We start from the raw sequence: 11,600 nt of genomic DNA, 5'->3' as shown, positions 1-11,600 counted from the left end.
AGATGGAGAAGCTTCATTTACTTCTGTCAGTAATGTTAGTTGGAGACAAGGTCGTCAACTTCTAAGGCAGTATGTATAAGAAATCTTTTAATTTTAGAGATTTTAAAATTTGTAATTGCTTACTAATATTAATATTAATATTTTTGCATTTTTTAATTTTATATTTAATTTTTATAGAAAGAGACAAAAAAAGAAAATTAGTATCTAATTCATAAAAAGATATTATAAATGTTTTTTTTTAGGTATTTGCAAGAGATTGGATATACTGACACAATAATAGATGTACGGTCAAACAGAGTACGATCTCTGCTTGGCTTAAACAATAACACAGACACAGAAGAGATGAATACTCCAGCGTTAAATGGAAATGAAGGAGTGACACAGGATAAGCAAGAATATAATGAAAGTCTCTTACTCCGAGGAAAACAACAGCGTCCTCCCAACAAAAAGGTAGAAATAAATATATATATTTATATTTTTTGAAATTTGAAATAAAAAAAACTTGAATTACATGAATGATAATTGGCAAATTGCATATATCTAATAAAAATTTTTAATGAAATTTGCAAGTTATAATGAAAGTTCAAAAAGTTAATGAAAATATCTTGTATGTAATTTCTATATAAGAAATGTGATATTTCAATTCTAGCAGCAGCCATCTTCTATAGCAGAGGCAATGATATTAGATACGGAAGCGGCTGTTATAGCGAATTTCGAATTTTTGCGTCACACAGATATGGACATGGAAGAAGAGGAAGGAGATGTAGAAGACGAAATTTACGATGCAAATACAGATACCAAACCAAATAAAGTAAATTTCCGCTACTACTTTATATATTTATTTTATAACATTTAATTTCGTCATATATTTATTTATGACATGTGTGTTTTATTAATATGATTTTTTCAAAGAATTTCTAGGATAAAAATTCAGAATAGAGGAGCATCCTCCAATGACCTTGACCTTGACATATGTTGTCAAGGTCATGATCTTGAGTGACCTCCAACAGGTTTCACTCGATCGCCTTTCGTTAAAAAGTTGTTAACACAAAAAGTTCTGCTATGAAAAACAAAGATTCTCTGCTTTAAAATAAATTTTCTGCTTTAAAAAGTTGTTAATAGTGAGGAAAAAAAGTTCAGCTATATAAGAAAAAAAATTCTGATTTAAAATAAAAAAAAAGAAAATCGCTTATTATTTATTATTATTTCATATGTACTTTGAGTATTTCTTTTTTAAATTAAAGATACATATTTATCTATGTACATTCTTTTTGCGACTTTCTACGCGAAGCGACTTTTTTTTATTTTAAAGCAGAGAATTTTTGTTTTATATAGCAGAACTTTTTTCTTGCCTCACTGTCAACAACTTTTTAAAGCAGGAAATTTATTTTAAAGTTGAGAATTTTTGTCTTATATAGCAGAACTTTTTTTTATCCTCACTGTTAACAACATCCTTTTAAGAGGATCTTAAAGCAAAGCTCGAACTCCGACGAAATCACTAGATGTCGCGCCGCGCGCCGCACATTGATATGTCTTTTTATACCACCACAGCAATATCTCACGCAGAGACTATGGGTGCGTTCCGTTTCTCGAATGATGCGCATAATGCGTCGTTTATCCTTGTTGCTCACCAAACGTTAAACAAGGACAATGGATGCATCATGCACATCATGCGCGATACGGAACGCACCATATGAAACACGCAGTCACACATACGTGCCAATTTTTGTACAACGAATTCGTCGCGATAAAGCGTCTAAATCTAATTCGAAGAACTCGACATTGTACGTTCGTGCAAATTACATATTTGGGAACTATTATTTCGTACATTCGGGTTGCAAAGCTTTCATATCAAGCAAATGTCACGACTTGACAGCTGAGACACCATGTTACACTAAGAAATGGTAAAAAATATATCGATTTCGAAATTTTTGATCATTCTCAACGCAGACTCCACTTCACAAACACGTATTAATGCATATACTTTAATCCTGGAAAAGGATTTTCGAATCCGTGAAAGAGAAAAAGAGTATTCGTTATACAAAAATTACGTGTTTAGTCAGTAATACAGACGTCTTTAGGATCCCCTTAAAGCAGGAAATTTATTTTAAAGCAGATAATTTTTGTTTTATATAGCAGAACTTTTTTTGTTAATGACTTTAACGAAAGGCGACCGACGGCTAAAACTTGTTGGAGGTCACTCAGGGTCATGACCTTGACAACATATGTCAAGGTCAAGGTCATTAGGGGATGCTCCCTTAATCTAAATTTTTAGCGTTTCTAGGACCGTACATATGAACATACAACAAGAAAGAAAAGAAAGCCTTTAACAGTCGAGCTGGACCTTAAATGCTTAAATAATTCTATGCGAATTTATATATTATCTATGTAGTTGTTTAAATTGCACACCAAATTAATTTTTCGGTCTTGAAGCGCAAACCGATTGAACTACAGTAGTAATGTCACAAATCAAATTGCTTAGCAAAAATCTGTAAATAATCTTATTGCGAAAAATATTACCTCGACCAGGGAACCCAAATCTCTAGCATTCTGTATGAGCGTTCCAAGTTTTTAGATCACTAAGGCGGATATATTATTTTTGTTTTTGTCTCTGCAGGCATCTATTCCTCTTCTAGCGGAGGATGTTGATACAGATGCAGAGGCAGAAGAAGTATTAAACGAATTAAACCTTCTCACAGAAATCGAAGAATCACCGCCTGGTTCTATTCATTTGGAAATGAATTCTTCAGAATGGAGTAAGTAATATCCATATTAATTTATACATTTTTAAAATGTTTCTATGTTTCAAAATGTAAATCTCTGTCACATACACCTACCATAATACTCATAATACAGAATGTGCTAAAATACGCAACTCAAAATATTATAGCAAGAAAATTTTCGAAAAATTACATAAAAAGATTATTTGTAAATTTTTATTTTAGATAGTAATTTTTGAAATAATAAGGATTTAAATATGATCAGTTATAAACTATGTTTAGGTAGCCACCTACCCATGAGTATGTTAGTGAATATTGATGAATGTGCACTTCAGCACACTATCTTATCTAAATGTAAAGTCTGTAATTGACATAGGTGCTTAAACTTTTATATCTCAGAAAGTATTCCTTAAAATAAAAATTTATAAATAACTTTTGTTTAATTTTTTAAAAACTTACTATAATATTTTGAGTCATTAATTTTGGGATACCTTGTATACTCGCAATGTAATATATTTATAATATTGTTACGGTTTACGATTTACTAATCTGATATCTTCCCTGAAGATGCAGCATTACATAGAGGATTGCAACCAGACCCGAGACGTCCAAATAAAGAAGGTGATTCTACATTGGAATTAGGAGAATTAGAACAATTATGTGTTAACAACGACGCAGAAATATCGTATGATGTAAGTTACCATAATCCTTCTTATATCGCACAAGATAATTCGATATAATTCATTTATTTTCGTAATGCTGTTGTTTTATCCAACAGATGGTTTCCACCACAAAAGAAACGTTCAGGAAAACATGGAATGCGAAATACACGTTACGATCGCACTTTGACGCTGTCAGGGCACTCGTCTTCCATCCCACAGATCCAGTCCTCATCACCGCGAGCGATGATCATACGCTAAAGTTGTGGAATCTTCATAAAACTGTACCAGCGAAAAAGTTCGTAAATTTCATATTTGGTCATGAGAATAACTGTTTAATTGCAATATTTTATTTTAAAGATATATGCTATATTTACACATACATTATGTTTATTATTATATCTTTTTTTATCATCTTGTAGGTCAGCCTCGTTAGATGTAGAACCACTTTACACATTTAGATCACACACTGGTCCTGTATTGTGTCTGGCCATGTGCAGTATGGGCAATCGATGTTACAGCGGTGGTTTAGACGGCAATATTCATTGCTGGACGCTTCCATCAGCTAACATTGATCCATACGACTCGTATGAACCAAGTGTCCTTAGTCATACATTAACAGGACATACGAATGCTGTTTGGGGCTTGAGCATGTATTTTCGTACCATGCTGTCGTTTAGTGCAGATGGAACTGTAAAATTGTGGGCCCCACAGACCCCACAACCTCTTCTTAATACGTATGTTTCAGAACAAGGTATGCAAACGTTATCTAACATTTTAAACAACAATTAGCGCTATTAGATCATGAATAGCAAGTAGTAAATTGTATGTTTAATCATGTTAAATTATAATATGGGACTTATGTCTCGAATTCGTACAGCTTTATCTAGCAAATATTGATCAAATGTAAGTTCCTCTCTGTGTTCTACATTTTAAAGTGATTATTTGCTATAATAGTTTCTTTTTTTTCTTTTATAGACGGTATACCAACTTCAGTTGATTTTATCAGGGACGACCCGCACAAGCTGGTCGTAGCTTATGAAGGAGCTTGCGTGGTATTTGATACTGAAACCGGCGCGATCGTGGCGCGACTTGAGGCGAACGAGACGAAAGGCGTGAATCGCGTAGTAGCACATCCTACGTTACCGCTCGTTGTAGCCGCACATGAAGATCGGCACATTCGATTTTACGATCACCGGTCAGCTACTCTTGCTCACGCAATGGTAGCGCATTTAGACGCAGTTACTAGTCTCGCTGTAGATCCTCATGGTTTATATTTACTTTCAGGAAGTAAGTAAGAGAGAAAACGTACTATGATTAATTTTATCGCGATAATTTTGTAGCGTAAAACTGTCAATCAGTTAAAAATAAAAAAATATATATTTTAATGTACTTCTTATTTATTGTTGCGCAGGTCATGATTGCAGTATAAGATTGTGGAACATGGATAACAAGACTTGTGTTCAGGAAATAACAGCACATCGGAAGAAATTTGATGAAAGCATTTTGGACGTAGCGTTCCACCCATCACGACCGTTTATAGCGAGCGCCGGTGCCGACGCTCTCGCCAAAGTGTTTGTGTGAAATGTGTAAAATCCAAGATACACTCGCTACATCAAAATAATTTCTACTATTACATCAAATCGAGCAGTTTTTGTATTCGTATTCATTTTAAATAGCTTTATATAACTTTATGTGTCTCCACCGTACATACGAAACATACACACACACACACACACACACAACACACACACTTCTGATATGTTTCTGTTGTAACTGATTGTTCTACCATTTTCGAGGTACCGATTTATAAAGAAATCAAATCGCTCGTGTAGTTATTCATAAAGAAAATGAAAAGAAATTATCAATAACTCTTGTCTGTGACAGTTATGGGGGAAAAATAATTTTAAATGATATAAACGCTGCTTGTTGATGTTCGATCATCATTAAGTAGCTGATAATCATTTGGAATAGCGGGAAGGGGTATCATGTAGAATATTAGCCGATATAGTCCTGATAATTAGAGGAACCAGCCCCTTACCCACAGAATCCAGGAAGTACACTGCCGCGGTAGCGTAATATTTATCCTTACGTTAACTATTTATTACCAATATCGCCGTTACTGTTGCACAGCTACTGGGTATATATATATATATATATATATATATATGCATAATTAGTCTCCCATTAAAGATAATTTTTTCCTGCTGCCTTATATATTCATCGAGGCTAGCACATAGTAATGATAATGATGATAATAATAATAATCGTAAGCTAAATAGACGTAATATTAATAACAATAAATTATAATTGTGTGTTTCTCTCTCTCTGTAATATATTGTATTTAAAAATAGATAACTGTGTAACGTATTATAATGAACATTTTTTTATTAAAATCTCATTCCACATTATTTTCTTATTTTACATTCCCAGACATCTGAATCGTTCTGAAGCCCTCTCTCCTCGCTCGTAGGCGAGTAAATCCATTTTCCATTTTCTGTGGTAAACAAACGGGGTCATCGCAGCGAGAGCGATTGATCATGTTCCTCGAGTGAAAAAAATTTTGCGATGTTTTTTTTCCAGGATGGCATGTGAAACTGGGCGCGTCTCTTAATATTATATGGGGTAGAAGATAATCCTTACGAATGGTTTTCTTTAATGAGTGCGAAATAAACTGCAGTATGAATTTGTAGAATTATTTTCCCATTATTTTCGGGACGGAGAACAATTCTACAAATTTACTTCACTCACCTTTCATTTTCCCATTTTGCGCATAATACTATCTTTCAGCGAACGCATCACGATTATTGCTATTTCAGAGAGAGAGAGAGAGAGAGTTTTTTGAGAGAGAGAGAGAGAGAGAGAGAGAGAGAGGAAAAAGAAAGCATTCTCCCATTCAGGCAGGCATGATCGTGTTAATCAGCTGAAGCTGAATACGATCAGCCATAGAACACAGACCGCGGGCGATCTCGTGATTCCCCGTGATCCGATCGAACCGAGGATACAAATCAAACCGAGAGCCGTCGATGATCCCGAGAGAAATGACAAAGTTTTCCGTAGATGCGTGCACGTCGTGCCAGGCATGAGAGCTGAGCGCTTACTTCAAGTTCCTCGAGTGATTTGTTCCACGCGCCTCGTAAGTGGTTAAGTCCTCTCTGCAGTCTCGTCCTCCCGTTTGCTTACGGAGGAAGCTCGGAGGAAGATAAGATCAATGAAACGACATGAGATTCTTGCGAAGTGTCGTCGACAATCGAAAAATAAAATCGTCTAATCCGTCAAATTCTCAGACAGGTTATGTGAGACTCGTGCGAGTTTATCACCCGGAGACGCGCAATCCGAGACGTACGTTCGCGTATTATGGTACGCCCCGGCCCTTCGTGAGCGTTCCAGTGGCCTAACGATGGAACGGAACGGTGCCAGAGAGATGGAGGAGCGCCGATGCATTCGAGATACTGGAAGAGCCCTGAAGAAGTACGGAAGCACAGCAAAGCATATGACGCGGACCGAGAGCTTGGTGAAGCACACAGTGTGCTCTACGGACACCCTTCAAGGAATAGCCCTTAAATACGGAGTTACGGTACGATTCATCCATGTGCATTGTCCTCTCATTTATTTGTCTCAATATGTTGTGTTCATTTGCTACAACAATGACACAATTCTATAACTACATATCATTATTTAGTTGCTTGTAGAAAAAGAATGAGAATGAAACGTTATATTATAAATGAATGTTGTGTCTCTTGTAAAAGAATCCCATAGAAAGTAAAGTTAGAGATGCTTAATACTTTTAAGACTTCCACAGATACTTTTTATATAGAAGCTATGTGTTTCATGGGTTATCTCTGTGTCCATATCTATTCTTGAAATGCCAACATTAGAGACATTTGTAATAAATTACATAGCGATAGGATTATTTGCATTAGATTAGTGCGTATTAAAGGATGTTATACATGAAATTAGCAAACTTAAATGTAAAAACATACAAACATTTTAAACGGTTAAATATCTAATAATGATATTGTATATTTAATAGAATATACATATTTTATTTTATTGTTAAAATTTATTAAATTTTACCACATTTAGATACTTTATATAAATCTGCTTTGACAGAAATTGGTATTTCTCCTCTTATTTGTGTTTAAACATTTCTTAATCTATTTCACCTAATGTAATTTATATAAACCCTTTAATATAAAGGAGTACACTTGCATTCCATACTTATGAAATAAATGAGAAAAAAATCTACAAGAAAAAAAAGAAGTTGCATAATACAGAGTATAACTTTTTTTAATTAAACAGAAACTCAATGCATAAATATTAACATTTGTAATAAAACTTTAAGAAATTCATTTTAGAAAATCTTATTAGAGCAAAAACTTGAGAGTCATTTTCCCCCCCCCCCCCCTGCAAATAATTCTGCCGATACCCATAGACACTTCATGGGTGTTAAATCCACGCTAATATTTTTTTAAATGTACTAATCTACTTATAGTATGAGTGATCAAATTCACTGAAACGATTGCATTGAGGATTATAATAAATAGCACAAAACTTAGATTACTTCCGTCTTGCCTTTCATAATTCTATTGAGCTTTAAACTTTATTGAGAAATAAAATATTTAAAGAAAAAATATATATGTTTTATATTTTTTTCTGATGTATATTAGTTTTTATTTTATTGATTTCCTTGGAGATAATATTTTAATCAATACTTTATTTGCTCCAGGTAAAAAAATGTTACCTCTAATGTAAAATTAACGTTTCTAATTCTTACAGACAGAACAAATAAGAAGGATTAATAGATTATGGGCATCGGATAGTTTATTTTTACGGGAACATTTGCTTATTCCTGTCAGCGCAGACAGTCCCGCCTCTATGTGCAACGACGAATCGGCAGCTTCTGAAGAGCATGATGTTCCTCCAAATGTAAGTAAAGTTTGGAATCATCAATAATTGTCATTTCATTCCTTGATACATATGTCTTATGAATATGTTGTATTTCATAGATATCTAGTCCTTCTTCGATATCGTCATCTATTGACGATGAAGGTTCAGTTAATGATTTCTTAGCTAAGATGGATAGCTCGATAGCCAATGCCAAGAGAGACGTCAAACGCACTCAAGGGAACAGTGAGTAAGTTATTTTCTATACCTTACATATATTCGATGAAACTTACATATTTTTAAGCATATGTTTTATACAAAAGGTGATGATTTAATAAAAATATGAAAGGCAAGCTTATAGAAAATAAAAATTTCTCTTGAAAATTGGTATTTATAGTTCTTATATTTAAGTACAGTCTTAAGATGTAATAAACCAATCACAGGCCGGTATTCATAGTTCGTTCTTACTTTAAGACCGTCTTAATTAAGGTATTAAGGTACTAATTCTTTAAATTCTAAATAATATCTTTACGTCTATAAATTATTTTTATAGATTTTGCACTGACGATAATGACGTTTACGTACAACGACGGCGTGGGTCTGCTAAATTGCGAAACTCATTTCCCACCACATCGAATACCTACTCAACGTCCTCCTCTGATTCCATCAGACCAGTGTCCTCTAGTGATATGCATAATTTTCCAACTGCTGTAGTTATGACGCAAGGAAGAAGAGTAAAGACTTCCTTGCAAAGACTTGAACAGCAGCAAGATGAGATGTTCCAGTTGTAGCGTCTAAGTTTCATTGGGCTGTAATATCCTGTGTGTCGATTGTTATTAAAAAGCTTGTAGGAAAGGATGTACTGTATATCAATGCGCGAATAGGAGGTTGCTTTTCATATCTGATGTTGGTTGATCCAATATCACTATATTACATATATAGTTTAATTATATTAAACTGCATTGCGCTCTCTTTTACATTGAAATATCATTCACGTATCCTCTAGTTGATCTAAGCAATATTCTTGTATAATAATGATTACACTATCGCCATATTCCGGTTTTACGACTTCTTCGTCATAATGATATCGTGAATGGATCAACTGACTTTTATATATACGTAGCGCTGAACTGTTTTACATAACATTGCTTAGTGGACCATATGTGCCTTGAATATAAAACTGTGTTATATAAGGGTCTCATTCATGCCCCATTTTTGTCTGTTTAAGTTATATAAAAATCTATATATATTGCTTTTCGAATACTTCACATTCTTTTTTTTTTTTTTGTTAAGTCACTGTGATGAATTACTTGAAAATTTGGTAAAACAAAAACAAATTTTAAGAAACTAATTATGTAGTGAAAATGAATAGTGCAAAACTATATATGAACAAAATATAGAATCTATTTATTTGAAACGCAACTTATTAAACTAATTGTTACACTTGTTAATAAAAATATATTTTATTTTCTCTCTTAGCAAACCCTATTATAAAAATTTTTTTCATAAGTGATAAAAAATATATCATGTATACAATATTTTTCTAATATTAAATATATATAAATGTTATCATTGTTTACAAGAATCCTAATAAAAATTATCATATCTAAAATTAAAGAAAAGGACAAAATGCACCTATTATTAAAACATGGATTAATTCTTTCAATTTATTCTTAGCTGGACTAAGCTTTCTTTGACTAATATTGAATTCATTGAAGTGTGATATTACTAGAGCACATTTTAAGTAACATCTAATGAATTTGAATGTTCATTATAATTATCACAAAAAGTCAGCGAATTTTTTTACAAAATATATATATTATGATACAAAAAGTCACACAGATCCAAATAAACTAAAAAAAATTCATATTTTAAAGTAACGTTACAAATAATATTATTTAATGTCGCACAAAGTGATGATTAAAACTAGAAATTATAATAACAGAGCAACTTAATTTATAATAACAACGCTTCCACCTAAACACAACTACACATTGATATACATTGTACATCAAATCGATATATTCAAATTTTATACATAATTTTAAAAAATCCTGTATTTTACACTGTACATATAGTAAATAGCAGCACTGGTTGACAATGTTGTCTATAGTTAATATATCATGCAATATTTTATATATATATATAGACATAATATACATAAGTTGGAAAAGCTTTAACTAAATGTAAATATAAATTAAATAAAAAAGATAAAAAGATCTAAGTAAAAGTTAAGATAGAAGTTTATGTGTAACTATATATAGTAGATTGTGTCATTATTCATCACATAAGCATAGTAAAAAATTAATTTATATATTAATCAAAATAAGTTATTATATGATTTACTTTACATAATATAAAAAAAAGATTTCTGCAAAAATATATTTTCCATGATTTCACAAGCGTTATGATGATAGTTCTTACAAATATATATTATAATAATATATACACACGAAACAGAAAATGTATACATAGAGAGAAAGTTCTGTCTGATTATTATTTTAATCTTTCATATAATATGTCTACTTTAGAGTTAACTATCCTTATGGGTGGCCTCACATATTTATCGCAGTAACATTTAAGCTCATTCACAAAGTTGAAAGATCCTAAGCGATTGTTGCAGTATGGACAATATAATTTTCCCTTGGTCCAAGATTCCTTAAAAAAAATTATTATCTTGATTCATATATAAATGTATTTTTAAAATTTTGATAAAGAAGATATACTTGATTGATAGCATCCATAATCCAATTTGGTGCATTCTCGGGAATCATATATGAGCAGCAATCGGATTCATCCACTTGGCATCCTATATCCATTTGTTGTTTTGGCTGATAATGTGCATTAAACAAAATAGAATCACCCTTGAAAAGCGATTTACAACAATGCTTGCATCTTACTTCCATTATACAAAGACAGTGACACGAAGAATATCTGAAGAATTATTATTATCGATTTCACTAAAAGTGATTGATGAGAATGTCATAAAATGTCAGATAAAAATAAAAAAATAAAATGATAAAAGCTATAAAAAACTGACAGTTACTTACCAAAGCTCATAAAGTGTGTTAATAACTCCGCTATATATAATTATTCTTTTATAATAAGTTTTTTTTAGAATATATATTATGATCAAAACGTATGTCTCTCGAAATCGCACTTCATATACAATTAAAGTAAAAAAGAATGAAATACAAAATCGCAGAAAACATCTAAATCAAAGCCTATGAACTTGTATTTAAGTTGCAATAGAAACATAACCTAAGCTAACCTATATACTCTAATATAGGCACATAGTTATATAATCTATATGTATCTAATATTGGCAGGGGTG

General features: G+C 32.3%; 3 protein-coding genes across 4 annotated transcripts in view; 2 read left to right on the top strand and 1 right to left on the bottom strand.

Moving 5' to 3' along the window:
* The window catches only part of Cka (Connector of kinase to AP-1), a 7,488-nt gene extending 2,383 nt beyond the window's left edge, over positions 1–5,105 (top strand). The window contains exons 4-12 of the mRNA XM_018516319.1: positions 3–69; positions 243–450; positions 650–811; positions 2,618–2,756; positions 3,288–3,412; positions 3,499–3,677; positions 3,802–4,133; positions 4,358–4,669; positions 4,794–5,105. Of these exons, the coding sequence (XP_018371821.1) occupies positions 3–69; positions 243–450; positions 650–811; positions 2,618–2,756; positions 3,288–3,412; positions 3,499–3,677; positions 3,802–4,133; positions 4,358–4,669; positions 4,794–4,963 (1,694 nt within the window). The 3' untranslated portion in view covers positions 4,964–5,105. The remainder of the gene's footprint in view (positions 1–2; positions 70–242; positions 451–649; positions 812–2,617; positions 2,757–3,287; positions 3,413–3,498; positions 3,678–3,801; positions 4,134–4,357; positions 4,670–4,793) is intronic.
* Positions 5,106–6,260: 1,155 nt separating this feature from the next.
* red (LysM peptidoglycan-binding domain-containing protein red) lies at positions 6,261–9,478 on the top strand. 2 transcript variants are annotated; one of them, XM_018516305.1, is made up of 5 exons: positions 6,261–6,515; positions 6,667–6,956; positions 8,159–8,308; positions 8,389–8,516; positions 8,820–9,478. In XM_018516305.1, the coding sequence occupies exons 2-5, from the start codon at positions 6,780–6,782 to the stop codon at positions 9,055–9,057; spliced, it is 693 nt and encodes a 230-aa protein (XP_018371807.1). In that variant the 5' UTR covers positions 6,261–6,515; positions 6,667–6,779; the 3' UTR covers positions 9,058–9,478. The 2 variants fall into 2 exon arrangements, with proteins under 2 accessions (XP_018371807.1, XP_018371808.1); XM_018516306.1 differs by having other exon boundaries at positions 8,389–8,512; positions 8,820–9,053.
* A 1,278-nt stretch (positions 9,479–10,756) lies between these two features.
* LOC108766805 (E3 ubiquitin-protein ligase RNF180) lies at positions 10,757–11,357 on the bottom strand. The gene is made up of 3 exons (XM_018516311.1): positions 11,317–11,357; positions 10,993–11,200; positions 10,757–10,924 (listed from the first exon to the last, which is right to left on the bottom strand). Exons 2-3 carry the CDS (start codon positions 11,170–11,172, stop codon positions 10,763–10,765), a joined length of 342 nt encoding a protein of 113 aa, XP_018371813.1. The 5' UTR covers positions 11,173–11,200; positions 11,317–11,357; the 3' UTR covers positions 10,757–10,762.
* Positions 11,358–11,600: the final 243 nt, after the last annotated feature.

Source organism: Trachymyrmex cornetzi, unplaced genomic scaffold, assembly GCF_001594075.2.
Source record: "Trachymyrmex cornetzi isolate Tcor2-1 unplaced genomic scaffold, Tcor1.1 scaffold625, whole genome shotgun sequence".
NCBI lineage: Eukaryota > Metazoa > Arthropoda > Insecta > Hymenoptera > Formicidae > Trachymyrmex > Trachymyrmex cornetzi.
This window is presented reverse-complemented; position numbering and strand designations above follow the sequence as displayed.

What these genes read in the sequence shown, in the direction of transcription:
- red (XM_018516305.1), top strand. Translation starts at nt 6,780, where the DNA reads ATGGAACGGAACGGTGCCAGAGAGATGGAGGAGCGCCGATGCATTCGA. An exon ending in CCCTTAAATACGGAGTTACG is followed by an intron (nt 6,957 to 8,158) that starts GTACGATTCATC and finishes TAATTCTTACAG; the next exon opens with ACAGAACAAATAAGAAGGAT. An exon ending in CGCACTCAAGGGAACAGTGA is followed by an intron (nt 8,517 to 8,819) that starts GTAAGTTATTTT and finishes TTATTTTTATAG; the next exon opens with ATTTTGCACTGACGATAATG.
- LOC108766805 (XM_018516311.1), bottom strand. Translation starts at nt 11,172, where the DNA reads ATGGAAGTAAGATGCAAGCATTGTTGTAAATCGCTTTTCAAGGGTGAT. An exon ending in TTATGGATGCTATCAATCAA is followed by an intron (nt 10,925 to 10,992) that starts GTATATCTTCTT and finishes ATTTTTTTTAAG; the next exon opens with GAATCTTGGACCAAGGGAAA.